The sequence below is a fragment of the Hibiscus syriacus genome, unplaced genomic scaffold (genome assembly GCF_006381635.1).
Source record: "Hibiscus syriacus cultivar Baekdansim isolate YM2019G1 unplaced genomic scaffold, ASM638163v2 tig00110933_pilon, whole genome shotgun sequence".
Taxonomy (NCBI): domain Eukaryota; kingdom Viridiplantae; phylum Streptophyta; class Magnoliopsida; order Malvales; family Malvaceae; genus Hibiscus; species Hibiscus syriacus.
Window position 1 is genome coordinate 826,574 of NW_024062919.1, and position 25,008 is coordinate 851,581.

The window sequence follows — 25,008 nt, forward strand, 5'->3', positions numbered from 1 at the left end:
TGTGTTCGAATAAGTTTTTTTTTTTGTTTTTGTGTTGTTCGTTTATTGTGTTCGTTTATGTTCGTTCGTTTATAAAATGAACGAACATTATAAATGAACGAACATGAACAAGCTATATTCCTTAATGAACGAACATGAAAAAAAAATTATTCGTTTATGTTCGTGTTCGTTTATTTATTAAATGAACGAACATGAATATACCTCAGTTCGTATGCGTTCGATTCGTTTACAGGCAATAAAAAGATGAACTTAAAACTCGTATCTTAATAAATAAATTTTTTTACTCACTTTTATGTCGTCATCAAACAATTTGAGAATAAATGAGAAATAATTAATGTAATTGACTCAATTAACAATACGACTTGTAATCAATATCGTCATTTAATCTGCGACTATATACGTTGTACTCGAACATTCATACCTCGAATATCACTAAACATAAACAAAAATATCCCACTTGGAATTAAGAAATCAAAAATATCTTGCATGTGTTTTACGCGTTTTGCCTTCATCATGCAGCACTAGATGCAAATTTGAATCTTCTCAATTAATAAACTAAACTAATCGAAGAAGGACACCACTACAATGAATGGTAACGGTAACAGAGCCACTCACCAATATCCAACAACAAGCACAACCAATGGAAGCAGAACTGTCCCCCTCAAAGATGGATAGAGAGGAAGACTGACGAGAACAATCATCTCTTCGAAAATTTAAGTATTTTTTTTTATATTTTTTGTTGTTAATATGTTTTCACCTCCTCTTCTTCTTTAATATAAAATTTCATTTCTATCCATAATCAATTCAAACGTGCAGAATTGGCTTTCCTCTGCTATGCTCTTAGTCGGATCCTTACTCCGAAATTGACAATGAGCACAGTTTTATACATCAAGTTACAACATGGACATGAACATGAACATGTTCATAGAAGATTATACCTAAAATGAGGCATACCTGAAACGATCGAGTGGCTCGGGATACATTGAAGGCATTAAGTCCATAATCTATCCTGCTATGTTCTAAGGCATGTTAAACGAGGATATCTATTTTAATTGTCATCCACTCTTTCTTCCCTTTTTTTATTCCTCATTGAGTGCGTTGTTTCTTGGGCTAATATGATATTGTCGGTTATAGTTCGGCCTGGTACGAAGGGTGGTCTAAGCAGACTGCTATCAGTCGAAATGGTCTCTCTCTCTTGTTTCTTTTCTCATTGTGACTGGAATAATTTTGGGCAGTGGTCAGAGCCTAGAGATATGCATGGAAGATGCATAAAATACCCTACAATTTAACTGATTTCAACAAATCATTGAATAATCCGACCGACTTCTACCTCTACTATTCATTCCACCCTAATTTAATATAGAAAATAATCTTAAAAAACATTAAATGTGAGATGGAATCAGTAGACAAAGGGGAGATTTAAAAATCCTTCATCTGTGGATACCACCCCTACGGTTGTCTGGCCGCTGCTTAATTTTCTTTCATTTTCAAAAGAATAATCAAGCGTTTAATTTCTGCACTGTTGTTTAAGAAACAAAGCACTAACAATTTTGCTTTATTTCATTAAAAATATACAACAAATGCAAATATCAATGAGAAGAAAAAAATGATTTTTAAAAAAATTGAGGGAAAAAAACAGGGCTCATATCAAGTGTAAAATTGGATTTTTCAAGTCATTGTGGGAGACGAAATCCCCAGATTGGAAATGGGAAGAAAGAACAAATCAATACGCCAAAGCCTTGAAAAGAAGGCGGCGTCTTCGACTTTGTTTCTCTTTCTATTGATCCCACTCGAGCCTCTCTCTTTCTAATCACAGCCCTCTGTTCGGCTCCTCGGAAAATTAATTTCGTAGAGGAAAGGTTTAGCTGGAGGCAGGAATTTAGAAACGCAGATATTTTGGGGTCTTGATGGAGGCGATTAGGGTTTTGAAAGAGGGAATATTCATATATTTATAGTGGATTACGAGCTAGGTTTAGGGCTATATTTAGTATAGCCCAGTTTGTTTTTTGGGGCTTTTGCTTTTCTATATCTATTTTAAATCTGGGTTTACCTTTTTTCAAAATATGATTTTATGATATTAATTTAGTTTCTTTTATCACATTTCTTATTTATTTATAAATGAATTTAATATTTATAAAATCAGATAATTTTACGGTAAATTAAATGTTAATGATTAAATTTTTAATTTTATATCAATTTTATTTAGTTGTTTTCCATGGATCTTGATTGATTAGCTTTTTGAGGTTAAAATTCATAAACTTCTTCTTGTATTGTGTTTAAATATATTAATTTAAATTCAAATTTAAAATCTTCTCATATGAATTTAATTCGAGTAAAAAATCCGACTAGTAGAGATTATAATATAAAATTATTGGAACATAATAAAGTAAAACATTTAACACAAAACTAGAGGAATCAAATCCACTTGAAAAAAACCAAAGGGCAAACGATAGTTTTGGAACATCTCACATAATTACTTAAAATAAAAAAAGGGTTTTTCTTCCCTTCTTCAACCCAATACTATATGGTACACAAAAGGCCTAGAATTTGTAACTGCAACTTCCATCATCACTTCTTGCTGTTGGATCAAAGTTATCAGCACCTGGATCAGTGCATCCCTCTGGAACTGGAACACCAACTTGCTGTGCTGCTTTGCCTGCCATCGACAACAACGAAATACGGATTTAAATAACGATCGCAACACGATTTTATGGGTTATCGTAATCGAAAGGGATCTAACCATAGAAGGTTCCTCTGTTGATGGAATCTTCATTAGCTTCACCAAGGGCAGCTTCACTCAAGTACTTGTCTGCCAATTGGACTCTCTTAACATTCTCTTGCTCAGCAACAAGCATGTTTCCATATTCCAATAGCTTCCCAATGGTCATCTTTGGCTGCTCAAATGTTGGGGGGCCTTCCCTTGAGTTCACAAGCTTCTTCCCGATGCCCTGGACCCCGACATCTCCGATCCATTTCCGAACTTCGTCGTCGTAAACTCTAGCCCTCAGGGCACCGAAGAAATCTACAAAACCAAGCGAAAATATCATTTAATCGTGCGTACGGTCAGCACCAGAATCCGGATATCCCGAAATACCTATTGAACATAAAATTTAGTAGGGCAAGACTTACCAATGGATTGGCCAGGGAATGTGTCAACAAGCTTAACAATGTCTTCTTCAGGGATACCGTCAGTCCTAAAGATACCTTTGCAAACACCAATACGGTCTTCCCTAGTTGGTGCCCAGTAAAACTTCTCCATACGACCGTCACGGATGAGAGGAGCGTACAATGTCGAGAAATCGTTACCGGTGACGATGACTGGGACACGGGGGTTTTCTTCATTGTTGTACATACCGGGAAGCTGGACGTTGGTTGGGTTATCCGCAATGTTCATGAGGGTAGCATTAACCATCTGGTTGTTGACGGTGTACTGAGTGGTGCCTCCCATGCGACCGGCTCCGGCATCGAGATCGTTGATGAAGAGGCAACACATCTTACCCTTTCGGATGATGTCGGCGGCCTCACGATACCTTTGCCTGATCAACTTGGCTGGTTCACCGGCGTTTCCACTTTCCAATTCTCCGGCACTCATCATAATGGGGCTGGAAACAATCAATTCATAATAATTCATCAGTTATCACAGCATATTTGTTTAAGAAGCTTGTTGAAATCATGAACTCACTTGATTCCCATCTTGGCAAAGACAAGCTCACATTGGAAAGATTTTCCTTGACCTTTGCCTCCCCAAACACCCAAGATAAGAGGAACCTGTAAAAGAAAATATTCGAATTACTCGATTCAACTCGTGACCGATATACTTACTATCCGAAAACGAAAATTTTAACCAACCTTAATGTTAGGGAGGGTCATGAAGTTCTTGGTGATGTGAACAACAAGTTTGTCCATGAAAGCAGGTGCAATGTAGAAACCATCCATGTTGTTGTCCAAGTTGTACCTAAATTACATTAATCATCACAAATTCATTACTAAATACTAATGAAGTATCGAAAATCAATATCAAACTCGAGTTTATCGAATCCGGCTCGACTCATGACACTTGATACTTACGTTTTAAGCCCTTGGCTGAGGTATTCATAGGAACTCATGACAGCATAGTGAGTTCCATCATTCATGGGAGCTTGGAAGAGGGAATCGACCATTCCTTTCCCTCGAGTGATGTCTTGTTGGTCGTCGGAAACGTCTGTGGCCAGCCCCTTCCATCGGTCTCCGTCGGTCTGCTTGCTTTCGTCGATCTCTTTGGCCGCCACGACCTTGAAACTTCCCGACGGAAGCTTGTTGCTGTTGCTGTATCTCGCGCTCACTTTCTTGCCCATGAAAGCTGAGCTTGGAACCGAAACTCCAGCACCAGCGCCATTCAAGGTCAACTGCATACAGTTTGACATACATAGTTCTAGTCCACATTACTCCCACTCTTCATTTTTTATTTTTCAAGTATTTATAATTGACACACACTCGAATATCCAACATAAAATATATGAATATGATATTTCAAAAATTATTTGAAAAATTTTACACATACCCAATTTTTAAATACTCCACTAGAATAACTTCTTAACTTTTAAAATTTTATAATTTTTAAATATATCTATACATACATGTGGTATAATTATATACCATACATACATGCATACAAGTATTTATGTTCGACACTCACTCAAATATCCAACATGAAATATGTAAATATGATATTTCAGAAATCATTTGAAAACAATTACACATTCCCATTTCCAGATACTCTACTTGCATACATGTAGGGAAGTTCGAGAGGTGCTAATAGTGCAATTGTTTCTCTAAAAATTTCAAATTTTCATATATTTTTATATATTTTTTCCCTCTTATATCGATGATATAATTTCGTATCCTCATGTAATTTTAATATAACCGTCTAAGTTCATACCTTTAACATAAAATTCTACGTATCTTTAATACACTCATGTGGTCTATAGTAGAATATATACATACATGTATAGATTTTGAAACATGAATAGTTCGAGCAACATAAATTAACACGAACACAAACACGAACAAAGAAAAGGGTTACGAAGATTACCAGTGCTCGGTTGGAAGCAGCAATGGTGGAGATGGCTGCAGCCATTGGCGGGGAGATTATGGAACCGTGAATACTGTTGTTATTGGTTCGAGTGTGGGGTTTTGAGAAGCTGCTGAAGTATGGAGACTGTTGGGGCAGAACTTATAGGGATAACCACTTCCTTTTTTGTGTACCAAAATTGAGGATTTTCTTATCATTTTTGAAGGCCACACAATGGAGATTGATCATGAATACACGTGGCGGATGATGATTGGTTGTGATTTCCTGTGTTGTAGGTTTATCCTTGAGATTATGTTTCTTTGCCACTCGATAGTTTATTCCATTTATCACCACACAACGGATTTTCAGAAAACAAAAATATTCTGTCTCTGGTTGTTTTATCCCCATCTCTGCTTCACCAGCAAATAGTTGCCACGTAGCATGGTTATACAAAATAGGATAAATTACATTAGATGTCATTCATTTATGTTTAAAGGGTCGTTTTAGTCATTAATTTTTTAAAAGTTATAAAATAATTATTAATTTTCCGAATTATTAAAAAAATGATCATTTTAACGTTATAATAAGTGTAGAAGTTTGATAAATTTAATGAACATTTTATAATAATTTGATAAAATTTAATGGCTATTTTATAACATTTCAATAAATTTAATGATTATTTTATAACTTTTGAAAGTTCAGTGATTAAGATGGTTATTTATAGACAGTTTAATGATCTCTGATGAGCTTTATCCTACATAATAATCTAAACTTTATCTTATTTAAAAATAAGAAAATAATTTATTATGTTTATATTATGAAAATGAAAAATTTAATTCATATGTTTTAATTTGTCAAAAAGTATTCATACTTAGTTTAACTATGAAATACTATAAAAAACATTAATGTTAATTTTGACATAAAAAAATTAACATTTTAGTAATTTGTGTGCACAAAATTAGTAAAAAAATCAGAGAAAATAACCTCAGTGACCGAAAATGTCTTATAATATACGATTTTAATCAATTTTTTTTGGATTTGTCAAAATGACCAACAAAATCGCAACGCGATCTTAAATTCACAACGTAAACTCCAACTTCGCAACTCAGTTTCCAAATTCGCGTTGCGATTTTCCATTTCACGTTGCGATAGTCCAAATTCGCATTGCGATATCGCAACGCGATCTTAAATTCGCAACTCCGTTTCCAAATTCGCGTTGCGATAGTCCAAAATCGCATTGCGATTTATTAACCAATAATCATCGACCTTCCATTGCCGATGTTCATTCATTCAAGATAAAAGTCTTGCTCTTGCATCTATAGTCAATGCATGCAACTTACAATGCTCAATCCCACATAGTATTGTAAACACTATTGGGAATGGGTATTTAAGGCTTGGATTTCCCACTTCCTTGTTGAGTGAAAGAGAACAAGGGGGACTCTCGCGCGTCGCTGCCGCCGCCGTCTCGTCTCGGGTCGTGGTCGTTGGAGTTGCGAATTTGGAGTTCGCGTTGCGATTTTGTTGGTTATTTTGACAAATCTAAAAAAAGTTAGTTAAAATCGTATATTATAAGACATTTTCGATCACTAAGGTTATTTTTTCAAAAAATCATCCGTTCAAGCTCATTTATTTATAAAATTGCAATTCATAAAATGAAATGTGGATGGGAGAGAAGTGAAGACAAATCATTAAATTGAAAGATTGAGTACTCAAATTTAATTAATAAGTATGAAAGTGATAAGTTATAATAAAATCTTGATTCTTGAAAATTAAAATTGACTTCTTTGTCTTTTTATTAATAATTTGGTTAAACTATCTATTTGGTTCTCATTTATTCTCGTGCTCCTGTTTTGTTCTCATAACTTTTTTTCTTCAAAATCATATCTAATATTACGTTTCGTTTATATTTTGATTACTTGTTGTTAGGTTTGACCATCAATTTAACGAAAATGATGACGTGATTAGATATAATCTTGATTACTTGTTGTTAGCTACCTCAATGATTAAAATGATAGTTATTATCTCTAGAAATATCAGGTCCGAGCACCAAAGACTACAAGGGAGTTTGAGTTTCCATTGTCAAATAGTTGTGAATTTTTAGAACAAAGACTACCTATATAAAAAAGAAGAGCACAACACATGTCAGATGATAGCAATCCTTCGTTAATTGTAACATCGAGGCGTCGATTAAATATCTGTTAAGTGGTGATAACAATTAGGGTTAGGTATAATGACAAAAATAACACTAACGATATCGAGGAATAAAGTTAAAAAAAAGAACAAAATGACCATTTATGAAAACTTTGGAGATAATTTTATCGTTATAACTTAGGGTTTGTATAGAAAAAAGTAATTGGGTTATTTTTCAATAAAGCCAATATTCATGAAACCGAAAACTATAATAGGCCCATTTACATTATCAGATTTTATAGACCATAATCACCTGCCAATCTCAACAGACAAACCACCAAAGCTTAACAGATTAACTAACCAAACATGCTTGATATTAACTAACTATTTTAATCTAATCGTTAACTCTTAACATGGATACCGCGCACGCCACAAACTGATATGTATCGGTGTAAATTTATAATAGTCATTAAACTATGTTAAAATGATTTTTTTTAGTCAAGTTTAAAAATGAATATTAAATTTTATATTCGTTAAAAAGAAATATTGACACTGACTATCGTTAAGAGCTAATGTAGCATATTAAATAAATAAAAAAATATCATTTGCTCCATCAATTGTGACTAAATTTTTTATATTTTCAATAATTTTAAGTAATAATTCCAAAAAATTATAAAAATATTTTTAAATATATGGATTTTGAAAATTTATTTGAAATTATAAATATATTTTTAAAATTATATTAAAACTAATAAAAAATTAAAGAATTGAATCACATTGTTTAATAAAAAAATGATTCCATTTTATAACCAAAATTATTGGATTTCAAAAATTATAATTATAAAATTTCAAATTAACCACAATTAAATAAAAAAGTAATTATAATTTTTTTGTGAATTAATAAATTCATATTTCTAAAAAATAATTACAATTTTATGAATTAAAAGATTAATTATAAATTTAATTTAAAAAATACATTTATAATTTTAAAAATGAATCATGAATTTATATATATTATATATATATATATATAATTTTTTTTAGAATTATTATTTCAAAATATTGAAAAATATCAAAAATAAAATTTAGTTTATAATTGTGGGTAAAATGAGAATTTTTTATTAATTTAACATGTTAAGTTACCCTTTTAATGATAATTAAAGATGCAATATTTATTTTGTAATACAATTGAAGAATTGATTGAATGAGATATTATGTAACTTTTAAAGTTAAATATTCAAAAGGAGTATTTTAATATAATTTAATGACTATTTAAAAATATTACCTTTAAAATTAGTGGTACATTTCGGTAAATGACATATATCGTAGATTTTTGCCTCTTAACATTATCCCTGCTTCGTCAACATGCTTGTCTTTGCATGTAGCACTAACCAAACATTTTGAATAACACTTTTATGAGGTTATTATTATTATTATTTATTATATTTATTATTTATCAGGTTTGATATTACATAATTATTATTTTTTGACATTTATACAAGTTAATTGACATATAACACATGAAATAATTTGATAAACATAGTGTTCTTTTTTAATAATTAATTAGATAATATTTTTTAATAGTCTAGATGATTATAAGTAATATCAGTTAAAGATAAATTAATTAGATAATTATATTTGAACTTTAGAATTTTTATTAATAATTTTTGGATCATTCTTATGGTTGGTACATCCATCGAGATTCAATCATAACATTCATATTTGGTTTAGGCAAGAAAAGTAAAATCTTAAATTATATTTAGTACCCATGCTAAGTATGGTATGTTTAACCATACACTAAATTTTAATTTGAATCTGATTTTTATTCAAAATTTGATTTTAACTCATTTTTTAATAAAATTTGATCTTATAAGTGAAATAAAAATTCGTTGAGTTAAAATTATTCGATCATCCCTAGATCATAAATAGTAATAACTTATTATTTAAAGGGCAAATTATTTTGATATTTCCTAATCAAATTGTCATTCTCTTAATACGTGATAAAACTCAAACCTTTTTATTATTTAACATATTCTTATATTAATATAGTCTTATATATACTGATAATTTTTATAGGTTTAATGTAAAAATAAGTACTTAAATTATATTAAAAATTAACATTTGGTGACTAAAGAATCTTTCATTAAGAATATTTGAATAATATTTTATCCGTTACACTTTTAGGTGCCTATCGTTAAAAAAATTCATAAAGTGAAATGTGTTACATTTATATATTTTTTAAATTTTATTTTTTAAGAAAAGAAAATATCATTTAAATTTTTTTAAAAAATAAATATAACACTCGTCACTTAACGTATTTTTTTTAACTATAGACACATAAAAATATAAAGGAGAAAATGTTAAATACCTAATTTTAATAAAAAAATTATTTAAATACCAAAAATTAATTTTAAATATAGTTTTAACACTTAAACATTTTTTTAAAATCATATTAGTTGAATTGAACGAGCGGAATGAATAATTGACTTTAAATATTTTTATTATTTAACTTTTAATTTGATTAGTACTAGATAAAGGTTACTTGTAGAGTAATTATTAAAATATAATTTTTTTAATTATTTACTTTTTGCATAATAAAAATTGCTACTATATTTTTTTGAAATTATATGTAGCGTACACAAGCCAACCCAGAAACTCCACGAAGAGAAAAGTGAAAGAAAATCTCAAAGAAAACCTCTTTTACATTTCCTCTCCGGTCGTTTATTCACCGCCGCCGCCGGTCCTGCTTCCCCACCATATCACCGTCCTCTGGCATTAACCCCCTCCTTCCACATTTTTCCCACAGTTTCTCCAAATTTACCAATGAAATGAAATTTCTCCAAATTACCAATGAAATGAAATTTCTAGGGTTAGGGTTTTGGGGAACTTGATGAAAAGACGAAAGAAAAGTAACATGGAAGGTTTCAAGGACTCGGAATCCAAATCGGTGAGCGAGACGGTGAACGGGTCACACCAATTCACGATCAAGGGTTATTCGTTGGCGAAAGGGATGGGTCCCGGGAAATGTATATCCAGCGATGTTTTTACCGTCGGAGGTTATGATTGGGCGATTTACTTTTATCCAGACGGTAAAAATCCGGAGGATAGTGCGATGTATGTTTCGGTTTTCATTGCGCTGGCTAGTGAAGGTACCGATGTTCGAGCGCTATTCGAGCTCACCCTGGTTGACCAGAGCGGGAAAGGGAAGCATAAGGTTCATAGTCACTTTGATAGAGCTTTGGAGAGTGGGCCTTATACGTTGAAGTACAGAGGAAGCATGTGGTAAGAGTTTTGAGTTTTAGAAGTTAGGGGTTTCGTTCATAATTTAATGTTCTTTTTAAAACTCTAGTTTTTATGTGTTGGGAGAATGAATCTAATAATTTATTTGGTACTGGTTGTGTTTAGTTATATTATGATTATTAACTGGGTATATCTATCATATATGTGTTGTTGAATTCCGATAGAGAGTGGGGTTTCAGAAATTTGTTTGTCACTGTTGAATTCACGATCATGTTTAAGGTATGTGCTGATCGGATAATAATTGTATTGTATAGATTTTAAGACACTTGCACATTTGTGTTGTCTTGTAGCTCTTCTTTCCCGTAAGGTCTGTTCAATAGGGGATATGAAATTGTTATTATGCTTTTGATTGATGAACTGGTAAATTTGGGTGCTCTTCTAGGACATGGAAATTGGATGGAAGCATCGACGGTTAGAGTTACATTTGCGGCAAATCCTCATCTATAACTTTGAGGATCTAAGCATTAAACTGAAATTTATTTAAGGTTTCTGAGAATTATGAACTCATATAAGTTAAAAACCACATAGAAGCTGTTAGTATAACAGAAGTGAATCTGGGACAGGAACCAATGAGGCAATGACTGAGACAAGGAAATGAAGGAATGTATGCTAGTTATTTCCATGTAATTTCACATTAAATGTTACATGTTCATCTGTGTTGTTGTTGAAACATGCGCATATTATATCTATGATCATCTAATTTTCTCTACGTTTTAGTGTAATAATCATTCCATAGGATGTTCAATTTTTGCAATCACATAAGACTTGTGCATTCCCTGGTCATATTTTGATAAGGAATTGATTTTTACCTTCTTTTTTTCCACCCATTCAGGGGCTACAAGCGATTCTTTAGAAGAACAGCTTTAGAAAATTCTGACTACATAAAGGATGATTGCCTAATCATGAACTGCACCGTTGGGGTAGTTAGAACTCGCCTTGAGGGGCCAAAACTTTCTTCTATTCCTGTACCACCATCAGATATGGGTCAGAATCTTAGAGCTTTGCTAGAGTCTGAAAATGGTTGTGATATAATTTTTCAAGTTGACGAGACATTTAAAGCGCATAAGTTGATCCTTGCGGCACGCTCACCTGTTTTTAAAGCACAGTTTTTTGGGCTTGTTGGGGACCCTAACTTGGATAAAGTAATAGTGAAAGATTTTGAGCCTTCTATCTTCAAGGTGATGCTTCCTTTTACTTTCTTTTGGACATTGAGGAATGAACCTACAATTAAGTATGTTGCATAAGCAGCCCTGGAATAAATTTACTTCATAATTTGTTGAATTAAATAGGGTCAACAAATTGTGGTTCTTGTATTTTCCTGGATTTGAAGATCCAAAAGTGAACTGACCAGATTGCTTGGTTGAAATGGTTGAACCGGGAATTGTGGCCTGTCCGGCCGGGTACATATAACCAAGTCTTTCAAACCGGAAAAAGGGAAGCCTGTTAAAAATGGTTTTGAACTTATATTTTTAATGGAATAAAATTGTACGTGAATACGTGATGAAATTTGAACATTTAACTAGAACTCATATTGAAACTTGTACCCTTTAGTATTAAATACTTGTTATACTTAATACTTATATAATATCATTTTTTTAATATTTTGAATTTCTTTTTTAAATGCAACCAATCTGTTCAACTGGTCGGTAACAGGGGTTCTTACTGGTTTGACCTACAGTCTGTTTTTTAAACCATTGCCAAGTATAGAATTTTGTTATCTGGTTGTGCTTTTTCATTTATCGGCCTATCAACGCGAATGAGAATTCATCCTTACCCTTGTCTGTTCTTCCAGGCAATGCTCTTATTTATTTATACCGACAAGCTTCCTGATGTACGAGAAATTACAGACTCAGCATCTATGTGTGCATCTGCCAACATGGTGCAACATCTTTTGGCTGCTGCGGATCTGTATAATTTAGATAGACTTAAATTGTTGTGTGAGGCAAAATTGTGCGAAGAACTTAATGCTGACACGGTGGCAACAACCCTTGCACTTGCTGAGCAGCACCACTGTGCACAACTGAAGACTATATGTTTGAAATTTGCGGCAACTCCGGCTAACTTGGGAGGTGCGTGTTCGTAGATACTATCGGTGCAAATTCCAGGTTATTTAAACTTGGTTTTTGTATAGTTTGCACTTCAGAAGCCTTTTCATGCTTTCCCGATACGTACTCTAAATGCATGCTTATATTTCAATTTTCAAGTACCGAACCCTCTTGAAGGTTAATCCATTGACCTTCAAGTGGGTTTGGTACTCGAAATTTTTTGATAAAACTGTTATGCAAAATGCTGAGAAAGAGATTATAGCACAATATTCGTGTGGTCCAAACTATTCAATGCTACAGATATTGGAATATACTCAAAATTTTGTTCATCTTAATGTTATTTGACTGGACGACCAGTAATTATTGCCTCTTGGAGTCGATTCTTTTGTAAGTATATGTTTTTTATTTAAGCTGACCTATCAATTGTTGACAACATGTGCTTGTTTTTGTTCCGAGGTCGATGGAAAGCAATTATTTGTCATGGTGGCACATAAACTAATGTAAATTCCCAATGTTTTGCAGCGGTAATGCAATCGGAAGGGTTCAAGCACTTGGAGGAATCTTGCCCATCTTTGTTGTCAGAGCTGTTGAAGGCCTTCGCATCCAGTGAGGAGAGCGCAAGCCTGCTGTCAAGTCGGAAGAGGAGTGCCAGCAGTGTGTATGGGATGGATCTTGCAGCGGAAGGGCCTGTGGTAGAATCGGTGAATCCTAATGGCAGGCGAGTTCGGAGACATTGACTGCGAAGGTAAGTGTATTTGGGGTGTTTACGGGACATAGAATCAAAATGTTCAAAGGAGTGCCTGATAATGTGTTTACATGGTTTGATATATTAGTTAGAATTTTAAATGGGGTTTTGGTTCTGTGTATAAATGAGACTGTTTTCTTGAGGTTGAAATGTATTTTCTCCTGGCTTCTGGGGAAATTAAATAAAATAGTTTCAGTTTGGCTGTCCCTATAATCCAAAGAAAATTGGGGGTTTCTAGTGGCTCTGTTTTTCTTCCAAAATTCGAGTTAATGGATATTTTAAAGGTTAAAATTAAATTAATGGGAAAGGTTATTAAAAATCTTATGAATTTTCTCTAAAAATGCACGGATCGTGTGTACAGACACGAGTCAGATCAGGTAACAAGGCGTATATATATATATATATGAATTTTATTTTTAATCATACATATTAAAAGATAATATTTAAACACTTCAAAAAGTTTAATATCTAAATAGTGTGAAATTTTTAAAAAAAAATTATTGATTAAAATTATTGATTTTGAATCGTAGATAACATATACTAAATTTTAATTAGAATCATGTTAACTGACAGTTAATTTTTTTAAAATACTTAAATCTTGAGAATTTTGATAAACAATAACTGATATAAGATTTGAATATTCAAAACTGTAATTTTTTTTATAATCTAGGTAGGTGCAAGTAGTATATGTTTAAAGATAACTTTCAATTATTTGACATTAAACATTAAGACATTTATGATACTCAAATCCAATACCATAAAGAATAAAAAAAATTGCTAACCCTTATTCTCATATGTAATGGGATAAGGGGAGGTAGTATAGTAGGTTGCTCCCAACACCAGGTTGAGAGCAGCTTCCGTGGAGACCTTCGAATTATGAATTGCCCACCGTAAGACTTGATCCACGACCCCAAGATTAATATCCTTATACTCTACCAATTGAGCTGGACATACAATTTACCATAAAGAATAAAAAAGACAGTTTAAAGTTTGAACTTCAAAACTTTATTTAAATATAGCACTAATAGTGGTGTGATTAAAGTTCATGACATGGCTTTCATAATTTTAAATCAAACAACTTTAATTATGAAATTTCTTGAGTCTCATGTTATTTAGGTATTAAAATTTTCAAACTCATCGAGGAATTGAAAAAAAAAAATCATACATACGTACCGCTGTGTCCAACTCATTTTCGTACAAACACGTGTCGCACAGATTTCTTCTTAAACGAAATTCGTAACATTTTTGCCTTTTTCTCCATTTCTTTATTCGTGCTCATACAAACTCGTATCGACGTTTATTAAAATTTAGGTTTAAACATATAATTCTCAAAATAGAGTTCCAGAATAAATAATCAAGTGGGAAAATAAATTAATAATGTTAAAAAAAAGGAGCTAATGCCATGAATTCTAGTTCGATCTAGGCGTGGCCCATTCAACTCGCAGGATGAGAGATTGTCGTAACCGTAACCATTGAGCTTGTTTATGGCTATTTGAGCATCCTCTCTGTTTACAAAGTTGACAAAACCAAAGCCTCGACTTGCTCCTGTCTTCTGATCCATAGCAACATAAACATGAGTTACGGCACCGAATGGACGGAATAACTCAAGCAAGTCAGGCTCCCGGGTATCCTCCGATAAGTTCGTTACCCTGACTGAGTTTTCATCGTTCCTACGTCTCATATCTGATAGGGCAGTTCTCTCAGCACCTGCTCTCATGCTTGGTGGGACATAAGCTCCCTTACCGGATCCAGAAGCAGCCACAGGGGCCTCTGATGCTTCGGGTTTATCGACAAAGGTTTCAACCGGAGCGGCAAGATCCTTGTATGGACATTTGGAAGTCCAGTGATCACCTTTCTTACCACATGTCCGGCACACCATGAGAACGGCTCCTCCTTTGCTGAGCTGAGCCAAACTGTACCCAGCTGCCTTCATTTCTTCTGGTTTGGAACCTGTATAAACAACATCCTAATTTTTAACTATTTCAACCACAAACATCTTCCAGCCATTCGAACTCGGTTTTCATTTACTAAAGATTCATTACATCAGTATATGGCCTGCAATCATATCCAAGTCCCTGAATGTTTCTTATGCCTCGAAACGAAACTGATTTCTCGGTTTCGTGATCCAACAATTGTATTCCAGCAAAACACAATGCTATTGGTGGCCTCATTACCAGTCCACACGAAACAACCATATATATGCTTACCACTAATATTGTGACAACTTATCAGTCACATGATCAGCCGATAATTCGTTTTTTCATGAGAGAAGTAAGCACATGGGAGTGCATTACCATTTTGTTAGAGAAAAAGCTTTGCAAGAAGACGAAGACAGAAAACCAAATGACAGACTTTTTCACAAAATGTTTGGATGGCAACAAGCTCGAAAGCTTATGTCGTCAGCTCAAGAACACACTTCATGGTAATAAAAAATCCAGATCGTCGTCTTCCTCTAGCTCTCCCCATCGGAGCTTGCTCAGTTTAGATTGATTCGGGTCGGATTTGTCGAACGCCATTTTTGAGAGCTGGATGTTTCAAGGAGACCAAAGTAGAGAAGTGTAGAAGGAAAAGGCTTGGTTATTTATAGTCTTGCCGTTCAATGTTCGAGTACAACGGTGCCGTTTCAGTAACACAATATGAAAAATAATTAATTTGTAGTACTAGCTATGTGTCTTTTTATCGTAATATATTATTATTATTCAAATCGAATTCATTTAAAATAAATTTTATTTAAAAGTTCAAATTTTAAAAATGTAGATATAAAAAAAATAAAATTTAACTATAACATCAATTAATATAAATATTAGAATCTTAATATAAATATTTTGATTCGAACGTAACCATAAAAATAAGATTTAGAACAAAAATATATCTTAAAATTATTAAATTACAATATGTAATAAATTCTTAACATGATTAATCCGTCTTTGACTTGAATCAAATGATAAGTCTTCTTAGGAATAATTGAGTTAATATCCCTATATTGTTGTTCAGATTTTAAATTAAACTCTAAATGTCAATGTATTTTAATCACTTTAAAATATTAGTATGATATCAATTAGATATTCTTTATTTTTTTTACAATGACAAAATGATTTCCTTAATAAAAATAAGGGTAAAGTATACAAATAGTCCTCAAACTTTTAGGGCGCTTGTATTTTGATCACCCAACTTTTGTAACTTGCAGTGCAATCATCTAATTTTTATGGGCGCTTGCATTTTTGTCACCCAACTTTTAATCAATTGTAGTAAGGTCCCTGTCGTAATGGCACTTAACTGCAGTTAACCCCCTCCCCCTTCTTCTTCTTCTTCTTCTTCGTTTTCTTCTTCAACTTCTTCTCCCGTTCACTCTACCTCCGATCAGCGGTGGGTCACACCGCCATCACCATCATCACCGACGTCGCTTCCCGACTGTACCCCGACCCTCGATTAACACTCACTGTTCACTGTTTGTCCCAAATATGAGAAAATCATTCAAACACCCATCCCCGATCTCTTTCGTCAATCACCAGTGATCATTACCACTAGTACCAGTAAGAGCGCTGCCCTATTCTGACCAAAACCTCACTAGCCACTCGTCGAGACTCACATCCATTCGTCGTGGAGAGGGTCTCGAATCTCGTTGGAAAACCCTAAATCCCCTTTTTTTATTTTGATCGATTTTCGATCGATAGGGTTGTTTGTTCGCCACACCGCCACCACCGTTGAAGTCCTCACACCGTTCTGAACAAAACCCAGTCGGTCATGGCTCATATTCGTGTCCCTTATTTATAAAAAGAAGAAGGCGGATGAAGAGGAGGAGAAGAAGGAAGAGAAGAAGGTGGAGAATGAGAAGGAGAAGAAGGAGAAGGAGAAGGAGAAGGAGAAGGAGAAGGGGGTTAACGACAATTAAGTGCCACATCAGCAAAACCTAACGGGAGAGTACGACAGGAAACTTACTGAAAACGATTAAAAATTTGATAATTGTATTGCAAGTTTCAAAAGTTGGGTGACCAAAATGCAAGCGCTCTAAAAGTTTGGGGACTATTTATATACTTTACCCTAAAAAAAATGAAAGAAATCAATATTACAATACACCCAAACATAAAGAGAAAAAACTGGTAATAGTCACAAAAAAACTCATATATAAAACAAAAATATTAAACTCAAAAATACGAAAAAATGAAATCTTTCATTGAGAATGACGTCCAACATTAAAAGAACTTAGTAACCTTCATAAAATTTATTGTCTATGTCGAATGAGACTCTTTACAAAGTGATAAAGAAGTGGTGAGCGAGTCAAAAAATTTGGCAGGTTACTTTGCTACACAATTATGATTACATCGTAAAAATCCTTTTACCAAAGTGGAGATATGACAATAAGTGACATCCGACAAACCAATAAAAAAATATCGTTAATGACTTTGTGCAAACACCAACACAACCGTATGCGAAAAACATACCAAAAATCATAAAGAACGTGTCACAAGAGTAGAGAAAAAACGTGTCACAAGAGTAGAGAAAAACATTGTCACAATGATATAAATTTGTTGGGATTTTCGGAAGCTCGATTCGACAACCGGAACGGTTTGCAAAGAGGGGTCGGAACGGTTTTTGAGTTTAGGGAGTAAGGAGATTGAAAGATAGAAAATTGCACAGCGATTTAGAGTGGTTCGAATTTCTAAACCAAAGTCTACGTCCACTACCTTAACTCCTCACCAAGGATTTTCCAACAAATTCACAAATTTGTTCTTTCTTTTGAGGACAAAGAGATAACCTTACAACTCCCTAGTTTTTCTGGGATAAACTATAACCTTTTCCTAGCTTTTACACGGGATAAGCTAGAACCTTTCCCCTTTACAAAAGGATAAAATAAGTAAACAAGAAAACCTCTCTAAGGTAGGTGTTTACAAGATTGAGCTCACAAGAACAAAATATTTACAAGAGAAAGATGAAATAAGAATGAAAAACTCTTCTCTTGTGTTTGATTGCTTGGATAGTTGTTCTCATGCTTCTTCAAGTGTCCTTAGCTTGTATTTATGCTTGGAATGTGTTTGATGTTGTATATAGCCGTTGGGGATGTTTTGGAGCCGTTTGGGGATGTTTTGGAGCCGTTTGGGGATGATTTTTCTACTAAAAAAGGTTGCCCATAACATGGTGCATCGATACCCCTTCATTAAATTCAAATAAACTAGTCGTTACTAGCCGTTGCAGCCATCGTGCATGGATGCACAATAGGGTGCATCGATGCACCGGTGTTTGAGTGCATGGATGCACTGCCGGGGTGCATGGATGCACTGCAGGGGTGCATGGATGCACTTTGACACCCTTTAGCATTTTTGCTCAAATATGAATTTTAATTGAATTTGAATTATTTTTGAAACCTTTTTAAAACTTTGAATAAATTCAATTAAAGTCCAAAAACATTTTGCCTTAAATTTGTTATATCGAAACATAATTCAACAAAATTCTTATTTAAAATTGAAAAAACTCAAGAATATAAAGAAAAACAAAAGACATAGTATAAAAAAAGAAAATAATAAACACCGAATTTAACAATCAATATTAAAATTAATGTCGTCATTGGCTAAACAAAAATCAAAAGAAAAGCGAAAGGTTGTACAAAAATATTGAGAGAAAATTTAAGTACTCATTTGAAAGTAAAGAAAACATAGTAAAGGTTAGGGGCCTTTTAAATAATTTACTCAAAGGTTTTAAAATATATAGCACAATAAAATAATAAAATAAAAGACAGTGGTCACTCTCCGTCTGCGACCAAGCCACAAACAACCAAGAAAAATGTCAGTTGAGTGTATGAATTGCTCGCTGTATAATTTCTCAGCTCTCCAATCTCAATCTCATCACTCCGTCTTCACTTCTCAACCCCTCATCACTCCGCCAAAGGTAAAAAAATGTTTTTTTTTGCATAAAAATCCAATATATATTTATTTTATGATTTTTAGTTTTGTTTTGTTGCAGGAGGATCGATGAAGTCTTTGGCGGATCGATATGAGTCAACGTTGGATGCGTTGTCGTCGTTGATAACGAAACGGAGTCGTGCCGATAAGAACAATAAAGGGGATAGCTTCTACTTGCTTTTTCAGTACTTGAAAGTATTTTTTTTTGGTTCTGTTTTTGATTGAGTTGTTTTTCTGAGCTTTGAATTAAGCTGTTTTTGTTTAATGGGTTTTAGATTTTGGAATTGGAAGACGCGATTTCAGAGTTGAAAATCATCCATGTTGCTGGCACCAAGGGAAAGGTATTGGAAATTTTCTTTCCCTGAATCTCACTTTTTTTATGAATCTTTTCCCGTAGCTTTTCTTTGTATGCTGCATTTGTCTATAATTTGGCTTATTTTTCGAGTAGCTTACATTCTTTTTGGTCACATTGGGATCCAACTATCTTGGAGTCGAGGTAGGTTGACCCTCTGAATTGCGAAAATGCTCCACCAGGGATTTAAATTGCGGTTGTGGTCACATTTTCAGTTTTGTTGTGTTTATCATGATTGCAGCAATAGCGTGTGCTATTGCGGTCATTTAGAGTATTATGGCTGTGCACTAACGGTTTTGGACGGCACGTTTACCGCAACGGCCACTATTCTGATAACGGACTGCTATTTAAATCCCTGCTCCCAACACCTATTTTCTCGATTAAACTCAAAACCGAGACTTGCACAAAGAGTATTGAGCTCCTTACTGCTTGGCCTAGGCATTAGTGCTGTTTTTGTCTAGCTGGCTTCAGTGAAACATAATTCTTCTATCTTGTTTGTATACTGCATGTGAGTTGTTGTACTGATTCTTTCTTCATTTGCTAAATTGAAAAGGGATCAACATGCACGTTTGCAGAATCAATATTACGTAATTGTGGGTTTCGAACCGGACTTTTCACGTCTCCACACCTGATTGATGTTCGTGAAAGGTTTCGATTGGATGGGTAAGTATGTCTATTTGATTCATCGTATGTTGATGTTTTTTTAGCTTGGCATTTTCTAGAATCTGGCGAACCTCTGCGATCTTCGAGTATTTATAATTTTAGGTATAAATAGTTTTGTAACTTTCTTGTCTTTCCTGGCTGATTCAGTGTGGAAATATGTGAGGAGAAATTTTTGCAATATTTCTGGTGGTGCTATGATAAGCTGAAGGTATGTATGTGGTAGTGTTTCACACTGATTTTGCTACGAACTTCGGCTCAGGTCTTCTGCAATTATGCACGGCCTTCTTTTACGTTATTTATTGGGTTTTGTTGACTAGTATTATTTTTTTATTGTGGATTATTTTTTGTTCTAAGTAGTAAGTGTTAGGCTATACAATAAATACTTTCTTTGGAACCAACTAGCATTATACTTGCTATGGCACCAACAAAGTATCATCAAAGCGATGATCCCGCATTGTGGATATGATTTATTTTGAGGGAATACTTTTTGAGAATTCAGCATGGCAACATGAAGTTGGGGCTTCTGTAGCCAACCAACCTAGTAGCAGGACTAAGAATTGAGCTGTGTAGCATTTCAAACAAACCCGAATAGTACACATGGACTTACCTAGACTATCTGTCTTTGACAACTTGGAATGGCATCATCTGCAATATCTTTTTCTCTTTAACCAGTTACATATTTATCATCGAACAAAAAGTGTTGCCTTTCATTTTGGCTTTTCCCTTGAACAATGTGTTTAATCCTGTTGACCTTCTCTTCATTGATTTGCAGGAAAAAACCAGTGAGGATGTACCAATGCCTACATACTTTCGGTTCCTGACCTTGCTCGCCTTTAAGATATTTGCAGCAGAGAAGGTTTGATGTGTGTTACAATCCTTCTGTATGAAGCTGTTTTCCTGTGTCGCTTCTTCCATTTCACGAGCATCCTCTGCTAGTGAAGCAAAAATAAATATTGCCTTTAAATTGTCCATGCAGGTTGATGTTGCTATTCTGGAGGTTGGTTTGGGTGGAAGGGCTGATGCAACTAATGTGGTATGTTTCCTAATTTAGTTCACAAATACGCTACATGTCTGCCAAGCAAAGCGTATCATTTGTGGCCACCGTGGTGCTGAAATATAATGCTAGTGCTTATCTTGTTCTAATTTTTGTTAACATGTATTGTATTTTTCAGGTTCAAGCACCTATTGTGTGTGGTGTATCTTCCCTTGGGTATGATCATACGGAGATTCTTGGTTAGTGTTATATATATATTACATCAGTTAATTGCTATTAAATAATGACCTATAAAATATTGCTCATAAATGTATCGTAGTTAATATAAATTACAGATAGCCTTTTGAAATTGCTGAAAAAGATCTTCGAGAGACAAAGAAGTATTTTAATCTGTATTGCATTATTTTTAAAATCATGCAGTAAATTCATGACATCAATGATTTTCTTGAACCTCATGTTGGACACTATATTTTCATTACATCTGTGAGGTTTCATTATCCGGAGCACTCGAAGTTTTAATCTTAAAATAGAGAAAATCTAAATTATGCAGAATTAAGTGAAACTAGAGTTATGACTTTTTTTAATGTTGTCTACATGGTAGTCAAAATAGCGTATCGGTATTAACTGTACCAGTCTTAAACCGGTACCAGGTAGTTTAAGTTTCATCCGGTCAAATTTTTGGTTGTCTATCTGCTTCCTCGATTTAGACCATGAAATCTGCTTAGCGTCCCTATACCAACTTTCTGAGCTACGAGAAGTAGTTGTGAATTTCGTCATTTGATGTATCCATGTATGTCGGCTACTGCTTTCAGAATAATTCAAGTTAATGGTAAAGATTTTGCTTTCTTTTTCTTTTCTGGATGGCCATAAACAGGAAATACTCTGGGAGAAATTGCTGGGGCGAAGGCTGGTATATTTAAGGTGTTTTTACTTTTAGAACTATATTGATTTAAAGCATATGATACGAGTCTGTCTCTATGTCGTAACATAATTTAAATCTATCTCCTATTTTTGTTTGTACCTTTTCAAATGCAGCATGAGATACCGGCCTTTACCGTACCTCAACCGGATGAGGCAATGCAGGTGCTTGAAGAGAAAGCTTCAAAATTGAATGCAAGTTTCATAACTCTTTCATTTCTGAGTTCCCTTACAAAGATTTTAAATACACGACTCAACTTATATTGAAATTCTGGATTTTGCCTTGTTCTAGAGGACATAAGCTATGCTAGTCTGAAGATGATTATGTTCTTCACAGGTAAACCTTCAAGTGGTGCATCCAATAGATGCAAGTTCGCTGAATGGTCTGAAGCTTGCACTTGAAGGCGAACATCAATATTTAAATGGCGGTCTTGCCGTCGCACTGTGTACTGCTTGGCTTCAGAGGACTGGTCATCCTATCAACAATTTCGATCAAACAGTGGGTTCTATTTATTAGAGACTTTCTCTGCATTCCAACTACTGTTTACTTAAACGTTTTTTATTTCCTTGTAATAGGGTCCATTACCTGAACCGTTTATTAAGGGCCTAACGACAGCAAGTTTGCAAGGGCGGGCTCAGATTGTCCGTGATCAATTTACTGACATTGGAAGCGTCGGGGATCTAGTTTTTTATTTGGATGGAGCTCACAGTCCTGAAAGTATGGAAGTTTGTGCGAGGTGGTTTTCTCTTTGCACTAAGGATGACAATCACCAATCAAACCTGAATTCTGAGGCACAGCTGCAGGCATACGGAAGATCTAAGGATACTATACAGGTCGAGCAACCTGCTTTGTACCACAATAATTTCCATAGTTTTTAAAACTTATATTTAAAATAGAGTACTTTGCTGTCATAGTCGGTGTTGATGATATTCTCATAACTTATATATTAGATCTCGTTCTATACAATATTTAAGCATTTCTATCTCAGTATGGTGCTGGCTTGTATTTTGCTTACGAGTTAATATTATTAAGGATAATTCCTAACGTAGGAGGTTATCGGGTTTTCAGAAAGCTTTAGAACTCAGAAGTTCTACGATTGAGTTTATAAAACTCACATTTTTCTAATATAAATGCATGTACATCTAATATATAATTTTTGGTGCTTGGTTTTATCATGAATTTCGGAACTTCAAGCTGTAAATTGTATAAACTAGATTTGGGCTGCATCTTGCTGATGGTGGACTAAAGTTTTTGAGAATTATTTGCAGATTCTGCTGTTCAATTGTATGTCGGTGCGAGATCCACAGTTACTTCTGCCACGCTTGATGAAGACATGTGCTAACCATGGTAATTGCTTGAGTTAGAGGCCTGTTTAGATGTGTTTTCTTGGATAGAATTTTATATCCTTTTGATGGAAAGCATCACAGATGCATTCAAAGTTCATGAAAAACCGGTATTTAAGGGAAATGATTATGTTTAACTGCTTTAATCCCATGGAAGCTTTCCTGGACAAAGAAATTTATGTCTTATGTATCTTACAATCTGTTAATCGTTATTTCAGGTGTCCGTTTCAATACGGCTCTCTTCGTGCCGAACATTTCAGTGTACAACAAGGTTGTATCCCATACATTACCTACGGTTGATCCTCAAGTTGATTTGTCATGGCAATTTGGTCTTCAGAGAGTGTGGGAAAACCTTATGCAGAGTGATAAAGGTATCGGTCTAATACATGGCATCACATTCTTCTTGTTTTTCGAATTTCATAGTTTCTGAATTCTGTTGAATTCGTAATTTTAAACTAACTGCAATCCTTTCGTTGTAAAAAGCTTTCTTCCTTCCTTGTATTTTATATCTAATGTTCAGTTTGATTATGATGATTGTTTCCTTCATGTACTAGGAGGGGAGGCCAGTAACACGGATCAAGTTTGCGAAGAAGTGAAAGACGATACGGGAATGAGCGTCGGTTGTTGTAGAAACAGTTTGGTCTTTTCTCTACCATCCGCTATAAAGTGGCTCAGGGATACCGCCCAGAAGGATAGATTTGTCCAATTTCAGGTAATGCTTGACATTATATGCTCGCCGTTGCCAATATTTGCCTGCCTTTTGTACATAACAAGGTTGGAGTACTTCAGATCGAGTTCATGGCTATGTTACTTTAGAGTACTTTACGGATTTGAACTTTTTTTAGTTGTCGAAAGCTTAGCTCATAAAACCTCGTAGGTGTTTAGAACACAAAGAGCTATGCATGAATCAAGCCATTGAGGACTCTTGCTCCTCCAAAACATTAGGTTTTTTTAATCTAACAGTACCTCATCGATGAATGTTGGACTTGGGGTAGATATCGACGTGTGTTCGACGAGTATAAATGTTTTAAAAGTTTTTTCATATAGTCATACTCCATTTACACTCATTTTATCGGGTCTTATCGACGAAGTATAGTGGTTCGGTTGCAACTTTTTCTTTAAAGCTTATGACTCTCACTTCATTTGTGTTTCTCTTGGGGTTTCTAATTCCCTTTTTCTGATTGATTAGGTCCTTGTCACCGGTTCCTTGCATCTCGTCGGCGATGTCTTGAGATTAATCAAGAAATGAAACCGAATCTCTCCCTAGGCTCTCGCTGTTCTTCCTACGTCGTTTATGTAACAGAGACAGCATTGATTCATTGTCTCTACCGAGTGAGGCAACTTCTCGACGGTCCTCGACTGCCTGCTAATGGCTTCCTAGCAGTTGGTTTTTCGAGGGTTGCTGGTAAACACTTCCGTTTGTGAATTCCGAAATCGGCATAACTTTGATGAGCGAAGGAATGATTGTTTTTGAAACATGTTGAGACAAATCCTACAAAACATTGCAATTCATTTGGATAGACAAATTAACAAATGTTCATTACTTTTAACTCAAAGCAAATGAAGTAGA

General features: G+C 34.3%; 3 protein-coding genes, 1 non-coding gene and 1 pseudogene across 4 annotated transcripts; 2 read left to right on the forward strand and 3 right to left on the reverse strand.

The window, feature by feature from the left end:
• Positions 1–1,384: 1,384 nt before the first annotated feature.
• Positions 1,385–1,577, reverse strand: LOC120147253. Its single transcript, XR_005518277.1, has one exon. It is a non-coding gene; the product is annotated as a small nucleolar RNA snoR143 (small nucleolar RNA).
• An 826-nt stretch (positions 1,578–2,403) lies between these two features.
• On the reverse strand, positions 2,404–5,209 carry LOC120147236 (ribulose bisphosphate carboxylase/oxygenase activase 2, chloroplastic-like). Its single transcript, XM_039160673.1, has 7 exons — positions 5,072–5,209; positions 4,069–4,385; positions 3,850–3,955; positions 3,683–3,768; positions 3,130–3,602; positions 2,741–3,022; positions 2,404–2,656 (listed from the first exon to the last, which is right to left on the reverse strand). The coding sequence occupies exons 1-7, from the start codon at positions 5,114–5,116 to the stop codon at positions 2,541–2,543; spliced, it is 1,425 nt and encodes a 474-aa protein (XP_039016604.1). The 5' UTR covers positions 5,117–5,209; the 3' UTR covers positions 2,404–2,540.
• A 4,808-nt stretch (positions 5,210–10,017) lies between these two features.
• On the forward strand, positions 10,018–13,476 carry LOC120146951 (BTB/POZ and MATH domain-containing protein 3-like). Its single transcript, XM_039160427.1, has 4 exons — positions 10,018–10,462; positions 11,313–11,658; positions 12,273–12,549; positions 13,048–13,476. Exons 1-4 carry the CDS (start codon positions 10,071–10,073, stop codon positions 13,260–13,262), a joined length of 1,230 nt encoding a protein of 409 aa, XP_039016358.1. The 5' UTR covers positions 10,018–10,070; the 3' UTR covers positions 13,263–13,476.
• Positions 13,477–14,679: 1,203 nt separating this feature from the next.
• On the reverse strand, positions 14,680–15,220 carry LOC120146989 (annotated as a pseudogene).
• Positions 15,221–19,016: 3,796 nt separating this feature from the next.
• LOC120147198 (folylpolyglutamate synthase-like) lies at positions 19,017–24,988 on the forward strand. Its single transcript, XM_039160635.1, has 16 exons — positions 19,017–19,153; positions 19,213–19,362; positions 19,443–19,508; positions 20,073–20,182; positions 20,330–20,390; positions 20,955–21,038; positions 21,159–21,215; positions 21,355–21,415; positions 22,051–22,097; positions 22,212–22,289; positions 22,432–22,593; positions 22,671–22,928; positions 23,364–23,442; positions 23,657–23,809; positions 23,993–24,150; positions 24,628–24,988. The coding sequence occupies exons 1-16, from the start codon at positions 19,049–19,051 to the stop codon at positions 24,685–24,687; spliced, it is 1,689 nt and encodes a 562-aa protein (XP_039016566.1). The 5' UTR covers positions 19,017–19,048; the 3' UTR covers positions 24,688–24,988.
• The last annotated feature ends 20 nt before the right edge of the window (positions 24,989–25,008 follow it).

What these genes read in the sequence shown, in the direction of transcription:
- LOC120147198 (XM_039160635.1), top strand. Translation starts at nt 19,049, where the DNA reads ATGTCAGTTGAGTGTATGAATTGCTCGCTGTATAATTTCTCAGCTCTC. An exon ending in GGTGCTATGATAAGCTGAAG is followed by an intron (nt 20,391 to 20,954) that starts GTATGTATGTGG and finishes ATTGATTTGCAG; the next exon opens with GAAAAAACCAGTGAGGATGT. An exon ending in GATCTAAGGATACTATACAG is followed by an intron (nt 22,929 to 23,363) that starts GTCGAGCAACCT and finishes AATTATTTGCAG; the next exon opens with ATTCTGCTGTTCAATTGTAT.
- LOC120147236 (XM_039160673.1), bottom strand. Translation starts at nt 5,116, where the DNA reads ATGGCTGCAGCCATCTCCACCATTGCTGCTTCCAACCGAGCACTG. An exon ending in TGACCCTCCCTAACATTAAG is followed by an intron (nt 3,769 to 3,849) that starts GTTGGTTAAAAT and finishes TTTCTTTTACAG; the next exon opens with GTTCCTCTTATCTTGGGTGT. An exon ending in ATTCCCTGGCCAATCCATTG is followed by an intron (nt 3,023 to 3,129) that starts GTAAGTCTTGCC and finishes TTGGTTTTGTAG; the next exon opens with ATTTCTTCGGTGCCCTGAGG.
- LOC120146951 (XM_039160427.1), top strand. Translation starts at nt 10,071, where the DNA reads ATGAAAAGACGAAAGAAAAGTAACATGGAAGGTTTCAAGGACTCGGAA. An exon ending in AAGTACAGAGGAAGCATGTG is followed by an intron (nt 10,463 to 11,312) that starts GTAAGAGTTTTG and finishes CCACCCATTCAG; the next exon opens with GGGCTACAAGCGATTCTTTA. An exon ending in TTGAGCCTTCTATCTTCAAG is followed by an intron (nt 11,659 to 12,272) that starts GTGATGCTTCCT and finishes CTGTTCTTCCAG; the next exon opens with GCAATGCTCTTATTTATTTA.